The following is a 21698-nucleotide window of genomic DNA, read 5'->3' on the forward strand; positions in this document are numbered from 1 at the left end:
GTATGGAATAAATACAAGTGTATTGTGAAGTGCAAATTTGTTTTTACACATTTTCATACCGCTGTGCATTTAAAAAAAAAAGACATCTACCTGAAGGAGTCGTTTATTTGAAGAAATGCCACATCAAGTCATATTCAACAACAAAAAAATTAAAATACACGTGACTGGCCCTGATTTCCGATTGAACTCTACCAAATTTTTGATATTTTGCTTAAAAAAACAATGTTCAATGGGGGGGGGTGTTCATCCAAATATGTCAACAAAGGTCATTTTAGAGCTGTAGTTTTAAATAATGTGATATCCGTGGTGTTGGATGCCCAGTTGTGTCGTGACACTCTCTGGGCGCAGGCCTTGAGACCCGCAGTTCGTATCAAACTCAAATATTGCCATGGATCAATTTGCTTTCATGACAGGGCTTGTGTTGCTTTGCAAAATATTCGGTTTCTCTTGACCATGTGAAGATTGCGGTCATTTTTCCCCAGAGAGAGAGGGGGCAGAAACAATCGATCTGGCTGAGTCAATTCAACGGAAGGGCGTGGCCATATAGTCTTAAAAAAATGTGAGTGTCCATTTAGTTCTTGTCTCTAATACACGCGTGATATCTGAGGTAGTCTTTGCGATTGAAGCGTTTGTTGCACACGTCGCAGCTGAAGGGCCTCTCACCTGTGTGGGTCCTCATGTGTCTCTCCAGAATGGCTTTTTTTGTGAACCCTTTGGCGCAAAACAAACAAGGAATAGCCGGCTTGGAAGAATTGACTGCACTGACCACGCTCACTGGGGTGGTTTTCTTGTTTTCCCTGGCGACCCTCTTGTTGTTTGTGTGCATGCCCATGTGTCTCTTCAGATGGTGGCTTTGAGCAAACGCTTTGCCGCACAAGGCGCACACGAAAGGCTTGACGCCCGTGTGAGCGTTAATGTGTCTGGTCAGATTGGCCTTGAAGGTGAAGACTTTCTCACAAAAGGGGCAGCTTAAGTGCGTGCCGGCAGGATTCTGGCCCATCCTCACATGTGTTCGCAGGCTTCTCATTTTCCCAAAGGCTTCGCCGCACTGAGAGAAGCTCAAAGGTTTGCTGTTTGCCGGATGCGGCGCGTAACATTCGGAGTTTGCCAAAGGTACTGTGGGGGCATCGGTCTTGTGAAAAACCATGGCGTCCACAACTCGTAGCGGAGCAATTTTGTCAGATTCTTCGCAATGCTCGCCGTTAGCTTCAGCGTGACTTAACTTCTCCTCCACACTTTGAGTGTGCTGAAACTGTGAGGACAGACCTTTGTCCTCTTCACTCTTCAAATGGACATCAGTCAAAGAGATTGTGTTGATCCCAACGTTCACCATCTTGTGGGGTGGAAGCTGCTCCCCATCCTGACAGCTCTGTATGTTCTCTTCTTCTATTTTAGTGAGGCTTTGGATCTGGAGGCACTCCTCTTCCCGCTGCTGCCATTCTGGACTCTCCACCAACACCTGCTGCACATCTGCAAGGAAATACAGACAGGTATGGAAAAGTGAAAACTTAAGCTCTCTCTCCAGACAGATGTTAATGCAAGTAATCAAAATGACAAAAGTACGAAAATAATGTCAAATGTCATACAAAACCAGCAGCATATTGGGCTGCAGCAATCGGGTGTTTTAGAGGTGCAAAAATTAATCAACAACTAAATTATTATTTTTGATATTCGAGTAATAATTTAGACACCTTTTTAATTTTAAAATTGTCTTTGCCATTTCAGCTTCTCAACAGTAAATACTATCTGATTTCTTATTCCTGCATGAAAGCCAAATTTTTAAAAAAAAGTTTTTTTTTGGAAAGCAATAATCAACATTTTTGCACGTTAATTTCTACGGGGCCCCGGAGATAACAAGGAAGGAAAAAATGCGTACCTAATCTCGCGAATTGGGTAATCAATTTACGAATCGCCGACAGCCTCCTGATTGCTTAAAATGAGTAGAAACAAGTCAACAAACCTCCGTGGAAACTACGAGACTCCAAAATGGCCTCCGGTAGTTGTCCGCGTTGTCTCTCTTTCTCCACTTTTGTTTGACGAAGTTCTTCTTCATACTCTAATATTGTTGTTTCAAAAAGTTCGTATATTGCCTGCATGGCAACATTTAGTCGCTCCTTCATTACCTCTCTCAGCATTGTGACTTTACAGCTGTTGACACAATTGTCCAATGTGAACGCCTCCCTTGCTCACGTTGTCGATTCGTTTGTCGCTCGCAAGCTAATTTCAACAACTCTAACACAGCACACTCGCGACGAAAGCGGTTCAGAAATGGATGGGGCGTTCGCTTTGGCGAGAATTATCTCAATATTCAGGCGGCGCGGCTATTTTTACTTTATCACTTATTGGACGAGCGTGAAGCTAAATGAGCAACACAAAGACGCGTATTTCTTCTTCATTCGCTATTTTGCAGTAGTTAAGACCCACCACGGTACACTGCTGCCACCCTGTGGAGAGTTGTGCTTATTACCACTCATCGGTGATTTTTATATATAACGCGTAGGTTTGTGTCTGGAACGTTCCCTGGTTGCCGTCAGGTTTTATACTTTTGCCTTAGTCACCTAAAATGTTTGTTTCGGTCCTTTTTATTATTTTGGTGTGGGGTGGGGGCTATCAGTCGTCTTGTCCTTTTGACAAATAGTATCTGATTTTCATCTGATTCATGGCATATTCATTTTCACCAGACCATCTTTTATGCTATATCAGTGTCCTTTCTTCTACATTTTGGTCCTTCTTTTTTTTTTTTTTTTTTTGCTCCGTGGTAACCCAAATTGGTGCACCGCTATCATTAACCTATGCTAATGCAGTAGGGAAGGCAAGATTTCAGTTTCTGGCATGAATAAGGCCATAAACAAATGAAAAACAGTCAAGTGAGCATAAACAGAGGACCTCTCAAGGTCATTTATTTAATCTTTACATATCCAGGTAAGGCGACTAACAGCATTTCCGATTGGCGACCTGGTTGCTGACGACAAAACTTAAGATCAAGCAAAATAAACATACCAAAACCGTACAGTTGATACAGAAACATAACGCATGACGTCATAGGACATGATGAATTAAAGGTTCAATAAAAAAACGGGAGCTGCAATCGTGGACAGTAGGGATGTTTTGTTTTTGTTTTTTAGACCAATATGAGAACGAATATTCAGTCTTGAGTACGCGCCAATACAGAGCGTCGACACATTTAGTACATTAGATATGTAAAATATCCTTTAACACAATGACAAATTGTGAACAAAAACCTTACTTTCGGAAGCAAATGATGGTTCACGGGTGTGTCAAACCGCTGTAGGAAAGCGCCAACTATTGTACTGCCAAGAACAGCTTATTCAATATATTTTTACTTGCGTAGAAGTGCCGATTAGCCTCCGTCTACCCAATAACTTAATATAATGCTGTCCATCCCCTAATGTACAGTATCCCTCAGTTACTTTTTAAAGAATGATATTAGGGTGAAGTGAGGTGAGATTTCTTATTTGTTTCAGAAGATCAACCAATAGTGGAGGCTAGGGTAATGGAGAGTGCGGGTGGTGGTAGGTTTGGTGAGCAAAGATGAGCAATGTCAGTGCCAGAAGAACATTTTCATAGAAAGTAAGTTGAAAATGCTGTATAGCTTTTTTTTTTTCTAACGCAAGTAGACAAACTGTGAGCTTGTTACATAGTCACTTCGTTAGCGGTGGGCCGTCCTGCTTCTTCATGACTGCTTTTGTTGTCCCCGGAGCATTTGTGTTTTTTAATCCTGTACTTAAAACAGAATCTTTTAAGACACAAGCTGCACTGGAAAGGTTTTTCCCCGGTGTGTATTCTCATATGCTTTGGGATGTACGATTTGTCCATAAAACTTTTTGCACAAATTGGACACTTAATCTGTTTCTTGCTGCGCTTTTTCACACGTTTGTTTGACCGCGCAGGATTCTCGACGGCGTGCGTTGCGCTCTCTGACCGCGCAGGATTCTCGACGGCGTGCGTTGCGCTCTCTGACCGCGCAGGATTCTCGACGGCGTGCGTTGCGCTCTCTGACCGCGCAGGATTCTCGACCGCGACGGCGTGCGTTGCGTTCTCTGACCGCGCAGGATTCTCGACCGCGACGGCGTGCGTTGCGTTCTCTGACCGCGCAGGATTCTCGACGGCGTGCGTTTCGTTCTCTGACCGCGCAGGATTCTCGACGGCGTGCGTTTCGTTCTCTGACCGCGCAGGTTTCTCGACGGCGTGCGTTGTCATGTGCCTTGCGAAATCCGATCTTTTGAGAAAACTGTGACCACAAACCGGACAATTCCAGCCGGTGTGTATCATCGTGTGCCTGCTCAAATATTCCTTCAAACTGAATCTTTTGTCACAGAACGGGCAGAGGTAAGGTTTCTCTCCCGTGTGCTGCGCCATGTGTCTTTTCAAACCGCCCCTCGTCGCAAAAGTTTTCTTGCATTCACAGCAGTGTCTGTTCTTGTCGGTGTTCAAAGAGTCTTCCGTTGGGTTTTCGGCATGTCGTCTGAGGTCCGAGTGCGGCGTCGCTCTCGTCTGGGAACTTTCCACACATGCAGAGCCGCTAGCTTCGTGTACCTTAAAGGAGAATCTTTCACCACTCAATGAGGAAGCGAAAGCTCTCTCCCTTTCGGAATCTGAGGTATCATCCACGTCTGATCCTGGAGCCTCGGCCGTCATCCTCCCCCCTTGAAGCCGCTCTCCATCCCAACTGCTCTGCAGTGCTGCGGTCATGTCGGGGGGCTCTTCCAGTTTTGACACCAACCCCTGCTGCGTGTCTGCGCCATCTAAGGAGAGCGAAATATGATGAGCAAACAGCATCGGTTTCACGGGAGCAAATTCATTGAAAGAAACTAAGCCTCCATGTTTGCATGGTTCCACATCATTGGAAAAAAAAAATGCATCGAAAGTTCATGGACGTCTCGCACGGGTGTCGAACCCATGGCCCGCGGGCCAAATCCGTCCCTTCAGGTCATTCTATATCTCTGCTTTGCCGATGCAGCTTTCTTCTGAAGACAGAAGGCGCTCTCTTCTGAGTTGTTGAACGACATCTCGATGTCAATGACAGGAAGTAAACGCTGCGATTCTCAACTTTAGTCGCATATTCATCTTTTGATCACAAACCCCCAAAGTGTACAACATAATACAAAGGAATTGCCCTTGCTGTTCCAAAACTTTTGAAGGGGACTGTACATAATAGTTTAAAAAAGAAAAAAGTCCGGTGGAGTAGGCTCTCTGACCACCACTTTGCCCTTTTGACTTCTTTGAAGGTCATCCATGAAAATCACGAATGCAACACATTTGACGGAACAGACAAGAGAGTGAATGGGCTAAAATTGGCGGCAATGTTTTTGTGCGGCTCCTACGCATCGACCTTTGCGTCACAAATGTTGGAATTCCAATGCAGGAGGTTAAATGCCAAGAATAAAATGCCACAGAATTTTAAAAAAAACTTTTTTTTTTTTTTGTATCTGGCCCACCGAGCATTTACATGATCACAAGTCAGTCATCTTTTTACATAAATTTAACCTTCTGTTCCGCCAACATATTAAATGTTTATTATTTTTAATTGACCTCACTAGATAATTTGTAGAATTTATTTTTGAACAACATTAAATAGGCGCGTTACATTTTTATTTCATGAAATAAACTGTTGAATAGATTATCATTAACATTTACAATAAAACAACATACGTACAAATAAACGACGAGCTTAACCACAATTTAACGTGCGGAGAGCATTTAAAAGGTTTGCTCGAGGCGTAACGAATTTCAATCGCAAAATCGGCTTGGATTTAAAAACTTAAAACGGCGCGGGCGCATCGACTCAAACGGAATCATTCCAGTGAAATTAAGTTCTTGAATCTTATCGCACCCCATCTGTTAAATATATGCGCGCGTGTTTTAGAGGCGCAACAACTGATAAATTGACAAGTCGGCGATTATCAAATTAGTCAACATACTCATCGTTTCGCGCTCAAATTCGCTCCGTATGGTGAGATGCACGCCCCCTATCGGTTCCCGCGGGTATTGCCGCGTGTCAAATCACCTTTAAACTTCTTTCTAGTCCTCAAAGCTTCTTCGCCGTCGTCGCTGTAACAGGCGTCCGAAGAGTTCAGCGTCACGTCATCCGTGTCGGCTTCGGAAGGCACGTCGTCACCGACTTCTCGCGTCGCCGGCCGTTGACTCGGGTCGCTGGATCGCAAAGCCCCTTCGCCCACGTGCAAGCTTAAGTGAGATAGCAGCAGCCCTCGATTCGAGAACCTCCTACTACAAACCGAGCACTGAAAAGGTTTCCGGCCGTAGTGTTGCTTCTCGTGTCTCAGCATATTCTGCTTGAAGGAGAAACTTTGCCCGCAAACCGAGCAAGTAAACGGTTTCTCCCCGGTATGTATGACCATGTGCGCCACCAAATAAGCGTGGGAGGGACACTTTTTGTCGCACTGAAGGCATTGATGGCTGCTGGCGTCGGAGCTCTTGGCGCTCTCCGAAGGTTCCGGGGTGCGGTCGGGATCCGATTGCTTCACTTGCGATGATCTTTCAGGATCAGCTCCCGTTGCCAGCGCTTCCTCCCTTGTATGTTTACTTCTCATGTGTCGCCTCACGTGATGCTTCAAAAAGAATCTTTTAGGACAAACCGGGCAAGCAAAGGGTTTGTCTCTCGTGCGCGTCTCCAGGTGTTTCGTCAACCCGCTTTGGTTGACGCCGCCGTCCGTCTTGCGACCTTCGGCGTTGTTATTTGTCTCCGAAGGTTCCGTTGGTGATCCTTCGCCACGCTTTTCACCGTCTCTCTTCGCAAAATGCTTCAAGGAGTATCTTTTATCGGAGCAAGCGAGAGGTTCGTCTTCCGTGTGCGCTACCATGTGATTGCTCAAACCTTTTTGGCTGTAAAACGTTTTGTCACATAGAGAGCACCGAAAATCCTCGTCGTCATTGCGATGAGTCGTATTACCTTCCTTACGAGTCCCTCGCTCGTCATTACTGTGAGCGGTGCCAGAGGAGTGTGACGTTATGTCATCTACATCCGACAACGGAGCAAAGAGGCTGTCCGGTTCCGACTGGAGGTCTTCACAGTGAGGACCATCCGTTTTGGGTTGGCTCCCCCCAAGTGGGGTGTGCTGCAATAGCTCGGGAAGCCTCTCCGCGTCCTGACCGCCCCACACGCCCTCCGCTTCCTTTTTGATGCGCGGCTCCCGCCGCTGCTCAGAGGAAGCCTCTTGGCGACTCTGTTGCTGCACGGCTGCACCACACAAGGGAAGGCAAACACGATTAAAACTTCCGTCGATTTTATTGGGAAAGTAAACTAAACAAGGAGCGCCGTGATTTTTTTTTCTCTTTCCTCCCGCCCAACTACAAAGTCATAGATACGAGTAGGCTCACATGATATGTGTGTTGCATCAAGACACTTGTTTTTCTTCCCCAAACATTTGGTGACCTCGGCTTTAAATTCCATACATATGACAGCACTCTCAATTAACAGATTACTTTTTTTAAACATTCAATATTTTTAGTTTTACCCACCGAAATCATTATTGACCTTTTCACAGCATTTCTTTCAACCAGGGGTCCTTGAGGGCGACCATGGCCCTCAAGGACCACTGAGCTTGTTCTAAAAAAAAATAGCTCACCGTTGATAGGACACTGTGCTCAAATGTAAACACTGTCAGTGATTTATTGGCATAAAGCGTTGGATGTTGATATTTAGCGGCTTCCTAATTACTTCGAGATTAGTGGTTTTGCATAAATGTGGTTTATTATTATTAATCTATCTGATCATGATTTTCATTCGGTGATAGGGACACCCCTTGAAAAATCTGGATAAATTGTTATCCTCCCACCCCCATTTACAAAATTAAAAACGATTAACTTTCAACCATTTACTATCCAAAAGTGATAATGATGTCACCGTAAAGCTTCGTGATTGTTCAGGGAAATGCGTAAATATTTTAGAAATGTTGCTAACATTAACACTAAAGTCGCATTAATGGGTACCCAAGAAATAAAGTGTCCGTTTCGAAAAGGGTTGATGAATCCTACTTAGAAAACAGCGCCCCAGCAAATAAGCACAAATTAGACCCGGGCACAAATGGGAACCTTCACCTTCGAAGGCCAAGAAACACTCTCGTACACTCTCACACCTTCGTCCCGCACCCATTCTTAATTTTTGTCTTCCATAATTGGACAGAATAATCAGGCACGTTGACAAAATGATCGCTTGTTTAAAAAAAAAAAAAAAATCTAACCTTTGTGTAGTCGAACGCGAAGGTCGGCAACGGTGGCGACTAGTTCGTGTTCTCGTCGTTCGTTCTCCTCCAGTTTTTCTTCATAGTCTGCGATAGTTCTCTCAAACATTTCAAATATTTCTTCGGCGGCGACGTTCAGTCGCTCCTTCATTAATTCTCTCAACATTTTGACATTACACATGTCCACGCAATAATCGCGCTAGAAATTGCTAACCTCGGCCTGCACGAGCCCCTTCGTCTTCTTTAGCTGTTTTTTAATTTTACTTCTTGTTTATTGACAGGCCGCATCTGCTATTCAAGGTGCATTACTGCCACCTGCTGCGCTGGAGTATGAACGGTGCTATTTCATGGATTTTCATGCTACGTCAGACTCTCATTTAGATTACAAATCAAACTTTTAAAACGTTTTCAATTATAAGCAATACTGTGCCATGTTGAACATCAAATTGTTTTCAATCTTTCCAATGATTACCACCATTTTTGTCCAGGCCTTAAATGTTTCGAGCTACTTTTGTCAGATTCAAGTTTCTGTGACCGCTGTGGGTTTGTTCTTTCGTTCACGGAGGATGCATGTAAACCAAAGATGCAATCACAGATCTCAGAAAATTCCAGCATGTGCCTTAAAACCATGCATGGTACATTTCAGACAAAATATTTTGGTCATTGACATATAGGCCGCACAATCCCAACAGGAAATGAAAAAGAGGAAGGTTAAAAGTTTTTTAAGCAAGTACTTTTTATTTGATCTTAAGCCAACAATCAATACATAAACAATTTCCATTCAATGAGAAACATGACGCGTTTTCATTTCAAACAGAATATCTGGTGGGGTAGCGGTACACTTAGCGGACTTCAGTCAAGGTCGTGTCAGCGCGGTTTCTCAGCACAGTTGCTTAGTACAACTTTGTGATGTTGCAGTGGTGATTGCTGAAAAGACAACCGTAATTTAACAGCTTTAATAGTCGATGGCTAAACTGTCTTTCATATTAATTCATTGTTCATTTGCCGTTATTTGAGCATAAGGCTCACTTATGAGACCAAAACATCGATGTATAATAAGTCTGTCACTATGGATGGATGGAGATTAATTTATTGCTTGTGAATGTTCAAAAATTCAATGTTGCCCGGCAAATAAATAATCGTAAATTAAATCGCAATTTTGAGGAGGGAGAAAAAAAAAAGTCACAACTGGAATATTTTTTGAAAGCGTTCAGCCCTACTTCATACAAGTAGTCATTTAGTCTGCGGATGTGCGTACGCTGCGGACATATCGCCACTGTTGCCAAGTGTTATCGCTCTCAAGAGTCCTTAATTGTCTCCAAAGGTTCTTCGGCTTGGTCACTGTGCTCCGTGTCGGACGACTGTGACATGACGTCGTCCAAATCTGAGAGTGGCGCAAAATTGTCTGCCGGTTCGCCATCGGCTTCTGCTGTCATGAGTTGACTCGAGCTACCGGAAGCCAAAGGATTCTCCTCCGCATGCTTTCTCATGTGCACGATGAGGCACTCTAAATCTATGAATCTGTTTGCACAAACCGAACAGGTGAACGACTTCTCCCCGGCGTGCGTCCTCATGTGCTTTCTGAACTGCGATCGACGGGAATAACTTTTGTCGCAGAACGAACACCTGAAAATTTTCTCTCCCGTGTGCAGGCTCATGTGTATTCTGAGATACGAGCGACTGGAGAATCCTTTCGAGCAAACGGAACACGTGTAGGGCTTCTCCGTCGCATGTATTCTCATGTGTTGTCTGAGATAGGATTTATGAGAGAAGTTTTTAGCGCACACCGCACACGCGAACGGCTTCTCCGAAGTGTGCGTGCTCAGGTGCAGCGTAAGGTAATTGCTACACGAGAAGCTTTTGCCGCAAAGAGAACACATGAAAGGTTTCTCGGACGTGTGTATCCGCTTGTGTCGTTTCATTTCAAACTCCACATAGAATCTTTTCGCGCACACGGAGCAAGAGTACGGTTTCTCACCTGTGTGAATGGCCATGTGTCTCTTCATGTTCTGCTTGATGGAGAATCGCTTATCGCATATGGGGCAGGCGAAAGGTTTCTCTCCGGTGTGCGTTAGCATGTGAGTTTTCAAACTTCCTTTGTTGGCGACCGTTTTATCACATATAGAACAGTTAAATTGTTTGCTGTCGGCGGGATGCGCCACGTCAACTTCGGAATTCTTTAGAGTCTCCGATGGTTCTTTGGGATCGTCGCTGTGGTCGGCGTCGGACGATTGTGACATCACGTCTTCCATATCCGAAAGTGGGGCGAAGTTGTTCGCTTGCGAGCGGAGATCTCCGCCGGGTTCTCCGTCCGCTTCCGTCGGCGCGTGTTGACTTGAGCTGCTGGAGGTAGAAGGTTTCTCCGACACATGTCTTTTCATGTGCATTCGAAAATGCGAGCTGCGGGAGAAACTTTTGGCGCAGACGGAACACGTGAAAGGCTTCTCGGATGTGTGCGTCAGCATGTGTCTCTTCATTTCAAACTTATCGTAGAATCTTTTGTCGCAAAAGCCGCAGGAATGGGGTTTCTCCCCCGTGTGTATGGCCATGTGTCTCCTCATATTCTGCTTGAAGGAGAATCTTTTGTCACAAACCGAGCAAGCGAAAGGTTTCTCTCCAGTGTGCGTCACCATGTGATTTCGTAAAACGCTTTTGTTGGTAAACGTTTTGCCACACCCGGAGCAAATGTACAGTTTGGTTTCAGCGTGATAAGTCAGATCGGCGTCAGACTTCTTCTTTTTCATCTTCAGAGGTTCTTTGGCATCGCCGCTGTGATCGCTGTCGGAAGACTGCGACAACACGTAGTCCATATCTGAGAGCGGCGCGTCGTCGTCGTCGTCTGCTTCTGCTATGTTTTGACTTGTGCTGCTGGACATCAAAGCTTTCTCCATAGCGTGAGTTCTCACGTGCTCCTTCATGGCGGCCTCGTCTCGGAATCTTTTATCGCAAACGGAGCAGGGGAAAAAAGCTTTCTCCCCTTCGTGCACACTCATGTGTCTCTTCATGTGATGCTTCAAGGAGAATCTTTTATCACAAACTGTGCAGATGAAAGGTTTCTCCCCGGTGTGCGTTACCATGTGGTTTTTCAAAACGCTTTTGTTGGTAAACGTTTTCCCACATTCGGAGCAGTCAAAGTGTTTGCCGTCGCTGTGATGCGGTCCCTTTGATTTCTTTTTAGTCTTCAAAGGTTCTTTGTCATCATCGCTGTGATCCGTGTCGGATGAGTGTGACATCATGTCGTCCATATCCGAGAGTGGAGTCCTGTGTTCTCCAGCACCCTTTATTGCCATGTGTTGACTTGACGCCTCCTCACTTGGATTGTGATGAAGCTGCGAGGACTGACCTTCATCATTTTCACTCTTAACGTGGATGCCGGTCCATGTGAACTCTGTAAAATCAGTCTCCTTCGGCCCTGGAAGCTTCTCCGCGGCCTGACTGCTCCACACGTCCTCCTCTTCTTCTTTAATGTGGGCGGGCTTTGCTGGATCTTCCCGCTTTTGAGAGGGAACCTCTTCTTGACGTTCTGCCTGCTGCACATCTGCATTATGCAAAGAAAAAGCACAGCAGTGAGCATGTCTTGATTTTAAGAAATCCGGGGATTAAAAATAGGGCAACCACTGATCCAATTCATATAAACATTGCACTAATAATTGGCGTATATGATGACAATATGTAAATACTGTACTGTAGTTCGAGGAGTTGAGACCTCGCGAGATCTTGAAACGCGATTGGTCGCATCCAATATGGCGGCCCTTTTTAAACTAGGCATTTGTGCGGTTAATCATCAGCAGTCTCACCTTTAAACAAGACTTATTGTTAATACAACAACGATGAACATCACGGGGCACTTGTAGAGACCTCGTTATGAGTATTCGTTTGAGGAAATCTCCTTGGAGATGTTAAAACGTTGAGGACAAAGAAGTAAACAAACCTGCTTTTAGCAACAGAACATGAGGCTTGGAAACATCGTCCCATCGTCGTATCTCGTTCCCGTCTTTGCTTCTACGAAGTTGCTCCTCGTACTCCGCTATGGTTCTCTCAAACAGTTCGATTATCTCCTCGACGGCCACGTTCAGTCGCTGCTTCACCAACGTTCGCAGCATTTTCACTTTGCACATTTTTTGACACGATGATGTTAGCGACGTCTCGCTAACCTCGGCGTCTCTCTGTTAGCAAGCTAAGCTAATTCGGACAATTCCAAAGTTCGCTTTGACGAAACTCAACAAGAAGCGTTGGTATTTTAAATGTTTGCCTGTATGGGTATAGAAGCATGAAGCAAACGAAGGCAAAAGAGAGCTTTCGCGGTGGATTTTACAACGACATCCGGCTAACTTAATCCCTTTTCTTCTTTCTCTACTTCGTGAGTTGATTTAGAAGTGGCAAATGGCTTTTGGATGCATTACCGCCACCTTCAGAATGAGGACTGTAGCGCAGGCTGATTTTATTCTTAGCCTTTGTAGTTCACATTTTTTGGTGATAGAATACAATATATAGCATCTCATAAAAGTGACTACATATTCACATTTCTACAAATGCTTAATTATCTCTTTCCACGGGACAACGCTGAAGAATTGACCCCTTTGCTACAATGTGAAAAGGTTAATGGACTGCTTCTATAACAGTGCAAGTTGACAGTCTAGCTCTCGTCTGCTTGGTCTCCTCCCGCTTCTGCCGTCAATCCGCTCGAGGCCGGAGGCTCGTTTGAATTGTGTTGTTTCAAGTGTTTCCTCAGATAAGCGCGACTCGACAAACTTTTATCACATACCGGGCACGTAAACTGTTTCTTCCCACTGTGTGTTGTCATGTGTTGTTTGAGGTGTGACCTGTGAGAATAACTTTTGGCGCAGAGTGAGCAATGAAAAGGTCTCTCCCCAGTGTGAGTTACCATGTGTTGTCTGAGACACGAGCTCTGGGAGAAACTTTTCGCGCACACCGGGCATGGGAATGGTTTCTCCCCAGTGTGCATTCTCACGTGAACCCCAAGGTAAGACCTGTGAGAGAAACTTTTCGAACAAACTGAACAAGTAAAAGCCTTCTCCCGGGTGTGCGTCACCATGTGAATTTTCAGATACGACCTGTGTGAGAAACCTCGGCAGCAAACTGAACACGTGAACGGTTTCTCGCCGGTGTGTCTTTTCATGTGTTGCCTGAGGTAGGACTTGTGAGAGAAACTTTTAGCGCACACGGAACACAGAAAATGTTTCTCGACGGCATGCGTGCCCCTGTGTTTTTTCATTTCACACTCGTTGGGGAACGCCGTGCCGCAGACCGGACAGGAGTAGTGTTTTTCAGCCGTGTGCATCGCCGTGTGTCTCGTCATACTGCGCTTAGCGGTGAATCTTTTGTCGCAAATTGAGCAAGCGAAAGGTTTCTCCCCGGTGTGCTTTATCATGTGCGCTTTTAAATGACTCTGATAGGCATATTTTTTCCCACATACTGGGCAGTAAAAGTGATTGTCATCATCGTCGTGCGTCACATCCCCTTTCGGCTTTTTTGTAGCCGCCGAAGATTCTTTGCTGTCGCCACTGTGATCGAAGTCCGAAGAGCTTGACGTTGTGTCGTCTGGTCTTGAGCATGGCTCTTCGCACAGATCTCCGTCGGCTTCTGTTGTCATGTGTTGACTGGAGCCGCTGGAATCGAAAGTTGTCTCCCCGGTGTGTGTTTTCAGATGTATTCTGAGTTTCGACATATGAAAAAACCTTTGCGCACAAAATGAACAGGAAAAAGCATTCTTGGCGCTGTGTGTGCTCATGTGTCTTCTCAGTTCAAACTTACTTAAGAATCTCTTCTCGCAAGCGGAACAAGAAAACGGTTTCTCTCCCGTGTGAATTGCCACGTGTCGGCTCAGGTTCTGCTTGAAGGTGAAGCTTTTGCCGCAAACGGAGCAAGCAAAAGGTTTCTCTCCACTATGCGTTCTCATGTGCGTTTTCAAAGCACTTTTGTAGGCAAACGTTCGGCCACATTGAGAGCAGCTCAAGTGGCTTTTGTCAGCGGGGCGTTCACCTTTAGACTTCTTTGTCTTGGTCTTCGGCAATTCTCCATCAGCTTGACTTGAGCTGCTGCCTCTGCTCTCCTCGCTTTGACTGCGATGAGGTTGCGAGGAATGACCTTTGTCCTCCTCACTCTTCGTGTGGACACCGGTCCAGGTGAATGCAATGACGTCAGTCTCTTCCTCTTCCTCTTTAATGTGGGGTGGCTGTCCTGGCACTTCCTGCTTCACGGTGGAGTTGCACTGCTGCTCAAAGGGAACGTTTTCTTGCTTCATGTCTGAATGACACCAGGAAAGCACACCAGGGTGTCAGTGTATCGTGTTGGCACAAAGCTGGTTTCCCTACTCCAAATGACATCATTGACGGCACTCAGGCTCAGCGAAATCCCTCATAGCTGCTGAGCTTAAAAGGACCCTAAAGTATATTAACATGTCCACTGAGGCAGAAATGATTAATGGAATAACTCAATTAATATTGAACAAAAGAAACACATTCATACACTGACGTTCGGTAAACAAACATGTATGCCATTGACCATTTATCGAATCATAAAAACTATTGTGTTCATTTTTTTCCTCATCGAACAAAAAGTCAATCCATTAATTTTCATTGACGGGCCGACTATCGACTGAAAATATCGTCACATCAAGGGAATATTTTTACATTCGCTGTTGATACATATGCATGTATTCTATGAACCACCTTAAGTAGTTTTACAGCCTATTCCAGATCCCAGTAGGTCGCAGCCCCACTTTGCTAGACCACCTTACTGGTTACCCCCCCCCCCCAACGGCGGCTCATTTAAACACGATATTTACACAGTTAATAATCAACTTTTGACTTTTGTCAACAGCTACTGATCCGTCAAGTAACAATGAAGATCGCGATGCATACCACGAGTGTTAAATAAAGAATTATACGAACCTACTTTGTGTAGTTGAAGACGAGGCTTGGGGAAAAGCGTGCAGACGTGTTCTCCTTCGCACGGCGCTGTCGTTCTCTCAAACTACAAATAACTCTTGGAACCTTTCGGTTCCCACCTTTGGTCAGCTTTTTTTCAAATCTCTGACCATGTTCACGCACTCATACCCGCTCTCCGCTTATCTTAACACGCTAAGCTAACGCGTAAAACCTCCACTTGAGATTTTTAGACAAACGGCGAGAGCGTTTGTCTAAAACACGACAGACTCGTGTGCTAATAGAAGCGCAGTCATTAAAATCAACAGCTTGACTTTTAGCTCAGCGATGCGAACGTCCCATTCCCCCCCCCCTTCTTCTCAAGATTATTTGGCGGATGGTTAAACAGCTTTTCGGTATATTACCGCCCCCTACAGTAAGGAAGAACGCTTCACGTCATTTTTTTGTAGAGGCGTATTCTAACAACCCGTGCCTGTTTGCGTGATGTCGCTCAACTAAACTCGAGTTTTTGGCAAAAAATTTGAATAACCCCCCCCCCCCCAACATTGGAGTTGCGTTTATTTTTGAAGCATTGCATGATAACCCCTGGTCACAACAGAGCTCCGTCCCACCTTTCAGTCTGAACGTAGCTGCTCCTAAAGTTTGTCTTCTTAGTTCAAAAAGACTTGACCTGTCATCCAAACTTTTATTGTCCACCCGTGCATCATTAATGAACATTTTTGTTTTTTTGTACACAGCGTACAACAATACTTAGATGCATCGCAATAACATAAAGCATGAATCTTTACCATATACAGTTTTGCCTTCCAGACTGTAATTCAGGACTAGTGTAAAGAAATCACAGCTGGTGGCATCTGCGCCTTGTCTCTTTTCGTCAAACTAACTGATGTCAAGTTACCGCCACTCAATGCCAAATAAAAAAAAATATATGTAACAGCAGGGGGGAACAGTAATCCAAATAAACGTAGAATCCTGAGCAAATTACAGAAAATGTTACGATCCCGAAGGAAGAAACAAAACAGTTCCATGCAGCCTTTTTCATTTGTTGGAAAACGACGGTCCTTTGTTTACATTCATAAACTGCGCGAAACTCAGCTCGATTTGATTTATAAACCACTTGACCAACCAACCTCGCTTGTGCCGATAGAGGCCGAACGCTTCTTCGCAGTGTGCATGTTCATGTGCGCGTTGAGCGCACGGCTGTGGACGAACCGTTCTGCGCACACAGAACATTTAAAAGGTCGGTTTGTCTCGTCTGAGTGCCTGAGCATGTGTCGGTCCAGGTAAAACCTCTGGTAGAATCCTTTAGCGCAAATCGAACAGGAATGAGGCTTTTCCCCCGTATGAATCGCCACGTGTCTCTTCATATTCTGCTTGATGGAGAATCGTTTACCGCAAACCAAGCAAGCGAAAGGTTTCTCTCCAGTGTGCGTCAACATGTGCGTTTTCAAATGGGACAGATTGTTCCAAAATTTCCCACATTCAGAGCACTGAAATTTCCCCTTCGTTCTGTTTTTGAATGGCTTGTAATCATCGCCCCGTGTCGTATCGATTTTAGACTTCTTTTTCGTCTTCAAACGTTTTGGGGGCCGGCAACTATCATCAGTGCCAGACAAGTTTGACAAAATGTCGTCCGTATCCGATATTGGAGCAAAGAGGGAGTCTGGTTCCGAGAGGAGGTCTTCACAGAGTTCTCCATTGGCTTCTGTTGTTGTGCATGCGCTTGACGTCTCCTCACTTTGACTGTGATGAAGCTGGGAGGGCCGGGCTTCATCCTCTTCTCTCTGAATATCAATGGCAGTTAATATGGCTTTGTGGATGTCACCCTCCTCCGTCAGATCTTGGGGCTGCTCCCCATCCTCTTTCATGCGGGGCGGCTCTGCTGGCTTCTCAGATGGAACCTCTTCCCTCAACATCTTCTGCTTATCTGTCCAAGACAAAGAGAGGGACAGGATCCTGTCAGTTTGTTTAAGTTAGATAATATTGTTATTTTTCAAGTTGGTTTTTTCTTGCATATTTAGTATACGTTGTTGAAATAGTTTAGTTTAGTGATCGGCTGCTTCGTTTTTTTTTCATCGTGAACACCTACACTGCGAAATGACAACATTTAGTGGACTTTGACAATCTGTAGCTATGGAGAAGCTACGCTAAATTGATACAGTAAAAGGCAAACATGCAAACCAAAATTTGTCCCGAAATTATAAACCTTCAAACAACACAAGGAGCAGTCCAGATGTTGTAGATTCATTTTTTTGTGAAACAAGAGCTCGTCTGCGTTTATGCGACGCTCACGAGAATGCGAACAGCTTCGTTTCCAATGAAAACGATGGATGGGCAGCCAAAGTCTCGTCGTCGTTCGCTTTTCGTCTGGGTGAGCGTCACATGCCTGTTTTGTAATGATTTTCGGGAGAAAAAAGAAACCTATTCCGTCTGTCAAAGCCAACAATAACACGAGCACAAAGGACAAGGCATGACCAAAGGCGCTGTTAGCCGCTAGCCCATGAAAATCGGTACCTGAGCATTGTGGGAAATTCTGAAAAGCCCGCTCCCCCACTAAAGTTCTTGAAAGTGTCAAATACCGCGCCCACCTTTTTTAAATTAATCGGTGAAGCTAAAACCAATCTTAATATCATGGTAAAAATTCACTGTATCCTCTTTCCAACTCGTTCAAACGAGTCACAACCAACCTGGTTTGTGTAGTTCAACGCAAGGGTCGAGAACAGCGTGAAGTAGTTCGCGTTGTCGCCCGTTCTCTTCTCTGGTCCGGCAAAGTTCCTCCTCGTACTCCGCTATGGTTCTCTCAAACAGTTCAAAGATCTCTTCGACGGCCACGTTTAGTCGCTGCTTCACCAACGTTCTCAGAAGTCTCACTTTGCACATTTTTAACACACCCGCGAGCTGCCTTGATGGACCGGGTCGTGAATTTTAGCGCCTCTAGCGATGCGTATGCTAAGTTGACGATGGGAAAGGGCAATTGAAATGTTTTTTTGTTTATCAGACAAAAGACGTGCCGTTAGAATAGGAACATTTCAATAAAAGCAAAGCCGTTTCTCAGTTCGGGTCCTCGAGATCCCGTGAAACGTTTAGCTCGAATCCTGTTCTTCTTCTGGCGTAGTTCATTTAGTGGTTGGCAAACCAGCGTTTGGTGCATTATAGCGCCATCTACTGGACCGGAGTGTAGAGCCGCAAATCCTACTTATTTATCTGGTTTCCATTAAATCACCGATTCTGAATTTTGGTTATTGATGCAGTTCCATGTCGATTTTTACGTTGTCAAAGTGATCAATTTCCTTCTTTCCGTATCATAAGATCAGCATTCCACGAGCACCTGCCAAACAGTCTCTTGCTGGCGACACACATCACATTTGCCAGTAGGGTGCTTTCCTATTTTATAACGTGTGGAATTCACTGCATCATTACAAATTGTATATTTTACAACAAATTATAGAATGTGGCACACGACGTGGCATAAAAGTGGATAACAAGTTACTTGGATAACAGGTTTTTAATACGTACAATTTCATAATGAAAACTCAAATCAATTAAACATCACTTACGGGGGTCCCCAAGGATCTGTGCTAGGCCCTAATTTATATGATAGATGAATGACATCAGCAATGTTTCCATAGTCTTAAAATGTGTCTAACTTGTTGATGAAACAACACCTTACAGTTCAGGAAAAAAAAAAAAACAATAACCCTACAACAGCTTCTGAACTGGTGCTGTGGAAAACGAATAAAATATAATGAAAAAAATGTTTTGATTTCAAGAAATTATCACTCAAATAAATTGCTTGGGGTAACAATTAATCATAGACTATGTTGGAAATCTTAAAAAAAACATGAAATCCAAGATGTAAAAAAAATTTTTTCAAGATATTTTATATAAAACTAAGGATGTCTTGAATAATAAGTCATTATAAATACTTTACTGTTCACTGCTATTGCTATGTATGATTTACTGTGTGGAAAGATGAGGCAACAAGTACAAAACCAACACTATTCCAATTTTTAAGTAAAAAAATAAAAAAAAGCCAATTAGAGTAACAATAGTACGTGGGCCGCCCACAGAGAACCAACCAACCCATACACTATTAACCAACTTAAATAGTGGACGAAACAATTTGTTGAATTCAAAGCAACAATCACAGAGTAGTGGAATATAATTTTGAAAAAAAAAACAACAACAAAAAGCTCACAATTATATTATTTTTATTTTCAAATGCTTCAGCCCTACCATTTTGCCCATTGTTTCTCAGTGCCCCTCATCATAGATGTTTTCAAAACATTTTGACACATTCAGAGCAGTTCAAGTATTCCCCGTCAGTTTCTGTTGGGTCACGCGTTCACCGGAGCAACCGAGAGGTTTCTCCGGCGCATGTTTCTGCGCATGTCTTTTGAGCGACGTCGTACGAGCGAAGCGCTTCGCACAAACTGCGCACGTAAAGGGCTTCTCCCCGGTGTGCGTTCTTATGTGCGTCCGCAAATATGACTGACGAGAAAACGTTTTGCCGCAAACCGCGCACGGGAAAGGTTTCACACCAGTGTGTATCGTCATGTGTGTCTTCATGTCGTCTTTGTCGTGAAACCTTCGCGCGCAAACAGAGCATGTAAAGGGTTTCTCCCCCGTATGCCTTCTCATGTGTCTTTTGACATTCCGTTTGAAGGAGAATCTTTTCTCGCAAAGGGAGCAAGCGAAAGGTTTCTCTCCCATGTGCGATACCGCGTGACTTTTCAACGCTCTTTTTTTGGCAAACGTTTTCTCACATTGAGAGCAGTTGAATTTATTGTGGATATCGTGATGCATCAAACTGCCTTTCGATTTGTTTTGAGTCTCCAAAGGTTCGGTGTCGCTGTGATCAGTGTCAGAGGAGTTTGACACGTCATCCATATCTGAGAGTGGAGCAATGTAGCCTGTCTGTGACGCTTCACAGCGTACTCCATCACTTTCTGTTATCGCGCGTTGACTTAAATTCTCATGGGGAGTGTGACGAAGCTTTGACGGTTGACCTTCATCAACTTCGCACTTTACGTGGACACCAGTCCATACGAACATGTTGATATCACCATCCTCTTTCGGGTTTTGAAGCGACTCTCCATCCTCCTCCTTAATGTGGGGGGGCTCTGCCATCTCCTCCTCCTGCTGCTTTTCTTCTTGACTATCCGCCGACATCTGCTGAATGTCTTCGCCAGACGAGGGAAGCAAATGCAGATGGGATGTTGGGATGACTAGAATTTTGGAACAAATTTCAGGTTATTGCTGGGCCAAAATATTACTATTCATTCTGGATCAAGATAGTAATAGCTAACAAAAACTGACAAAATAAGTACAACTAAAAATGAAAAAACACTTTCGTTGATGGGATTAAAAAAAACGATAACTGAAATTGCATCTTAGATTTTATAAAAACAAACTAAAATTACCTAGAATTGAAGCGAAAATATTCTCAGATTTCGTCTTTGCCAGGACTCATTTTAAATGCAGATATTTACTTTGTTTGGTCTTGCTGTACAGTCATACCAATGAAGGAAAAACTCAGCTTAAAAAAACAAAACTAAAACCAATACAAACCAGCGGTGTCGCAATTACATCTATTGGTCAACAATTAATTGATGGTCAAATCAACCGACAACTATGTTGATAAGTAATGAATCACTTAGAGCCATGAACTAAAAATGATCCAAACTGTGATTTCAGCCTCGCAAAGGTATTCTAATTTCTGTAGTTCTTCATCAAGGCAAACTGAATATCTTTTGTGTTTCATCAAAAGAAAACATTTGCACCGTTTTGTTCAACAAGCAATATTAGGCTCGATTCGATCTTTCCAGAGGTTGAAGTGGACGTAGGTGATGTTGGGCAGGTGAATTTTGGTGATTGATCGTATTTTTGGAAGGTTAAGGTTAAGCTTTTGTACACGTGCATTAAGCGATTTAGACTGTGCCGTATAAAATATATACAGAGTCAATAAACATGTGAGCATAGAACTATCGTTAACCAACCTGTTCTGTGTAGTGGAACATGAGGGTTGAGAACAGCGCGCAGTAGTTCGCCTTGTCGCTCTTTTTCCTCTTTGGTCCGACAAAGCTCCTCCTCGTACTCCGCTATGGTTCTCTCAAACAGTTCAAATATCTCATCGACAGCCACGTTTAGTCGCTGCTTCATCAAAGTTCTTAAAATTCGGACTTTACACATTTTTGAACGCAGTCGCGTTAGCTTTCTGCTCTGGTTAGCTTTGTTGGGAAGTTCAGCGTTGCGGGTTACTGCGCATGCGTAAAACTTCCTCCAATTTTGAGACGTCGACGGGACGCCTTGTAGGACGAAAACAGTTGACACGTTTGACTTGGAGAGAAATGACAGCTTATTGAGCAGTTTTCCATATGCTTTTAAATCCAGTTGAAGGTCCTCATTTATAAGTGAGCGAAATCAAAATTTAAAAATGTATCGTTTGAATTTTGATTTCTTTCAGCAGGTTCAATTTTAGATATTTTCTGAAGCGATTGCACCTTCCCCGATGCCCTAAAAAAGAAAATGTAAAAGAACATTAAGATTTTTTTAAAAAAATCAATCA

The 21698-nt window shown here is 44.0% G+C and overlaps 6 protein-coding genes across 7 annotated transcripts; all 6 read right to left on the minus strand.

Annotated features, from left to right (window-relative positions):
- Positions 1–89: 89 nt before the first annotated feature.
- On the minus strand, positions 90–2386 carry LOC147202900 (zinc finger E-box-binding homeobox 2-like). Its single transcript, XM_086114902.1, has 2 exons — positions 1961–2386; positions 90–1470 (listed from the first exon to the last, which is right to left on the minus strand). Exons 1-2 carry the CDS (start codon positions 2133–2135, stop codon positions 572–574), a joined length of 1074 nt encoding a protein of 357 aa, XP_085971028.1. The 5' UTR covers positions 2136–2386; the 3' UTR covers positions 90–571.
- Positions 2387–2868: 482 nt separating this feature from the next.
- Positions 2869–8455, minus strand: LOC147202901 (uncharacterized). The gene is made up of 3 exons (XM_086114897.1): positions 8223–8455; positions 6029–7219; positions 2869–4766 (listed from the first exon to the last, which is right to left on the minus strand). The coding sequence occupies exons 1-3, from the start codon at positions 8401–8403 to the stop codon at positions 3655–3657; spliced, it is 2484 nt and encodes an 827-aa protein (XP_085971023.1). The 5' UTR covers positions 8404–8455; the 3' UTR covers positions 2869–3654.
- Positions 8456–8933: 478 nt separating this feature from the next.
- On the minus strand, positions 8934–12342 carry LOC147202902 (uncharacterized). Its single transcript, XM_086114898.1, has 2 exons — positions 12154–12342; positions 8934–11760 (listed from the first exon to the last, which is right to left on the minus strand). The coding sequence occupies exons 1-2, from the start codon at positions 12338–12340 to the stop codon at positions 9521–9523; spliced, it is 2427 nt and encodes an 808-aa protein (XP_085971024.1). The 5' UTR covers positions 12341–12342; the 3' UTR covers positions 8934–9520.
- A 486-nt stretch (positions 12343–12828) lies between these two features.
- On the minus strand, positions 12829–15464 carry LOC147202903 (uncharacterized). 2 transcript variants are annotated; one of them, XM_086114900.1, is made up of 2 exons: positions 15141–15464; positions 12829–14489 (listed from the first exon to the last, which is right to left on the minus strand). In XM_086114900.1, the coding sequence occupies exon 2, from the start codon at positions 14485–14487 to the stop codon at positions 12859–12861; it is 1629 nt and encodes a 542-aa protein (XP_085971026.1). In that variant the 5' UTR covers positions 14488–14489; positions 15141–15464; the 3' UTR covers positions 12829–12858. The 2 variants fall into 2 exon arrangements, with proteins under 2 accessions (XP_085971026.1, XP_085971025.1); XM_086114899.1 differs by having other exon boundaries at positions 15137–15464.
- A 337-nt stretch (positions 15465–15801) lies between these two features.
- On the minus strand, positions 15802–18222 carry LOC147202904 (uncharacterized). Its single transcript, XM_086114903.1, has 2 exons — positions 17818–18222; positions 15802–17057 (listed from the first exon to the last, which is right to left on the minus strand). Exons 1-2 carry the CDS (start codon positions 18008–18010, stop codon positions 16237–16239), a joined length of 1014 nt encoding a protein of 337 aa, XP_085971029.1. The 5' UTR covers positions 18011–18222; the 3' UTR covers positions 15802–16236.
- Positions 18223–19324: 1102 nt separating this feature from the next.
- Positions 19325–21380, minus strand: LOC147202905 (uncharacterized). Its single transcript, XM_086114901.1, has 2 exons — positions 21130–21380; positions 19325–20358 (listed from the first exon to the last, which is right to left on the minus strand). The coding sequence occupies exons 1-2, from the start codon at positions 21320–21322 to the stop codon at positions 19439–19441; spliced, it is 1113 nt and encodes a 370-aa protein (XP_085971027.1). The 5' UTR covers positions 21323–21380; the 3' UTR covers positions 19325–19438.
- Between the last annotated feature and the right edge of the window lie 318 nt (positions 21381–21698).

This window comes from Hippocampus guttulatus, chromosome 7 (assembly GCF_054856545.1).
Source record: "Hippocampus guttulatus isolate MCC_2025c chromosome 7, RoL_Hgut_1.0, whole genome shotgun sequence".
Classification (NCBI taxonomy): Eukaryota; Metazoa; Chordata; class Actinopteri; order Syngnathiformes; family Syngnathidae; genus Hippocampus; species Hippocampus guttulatus.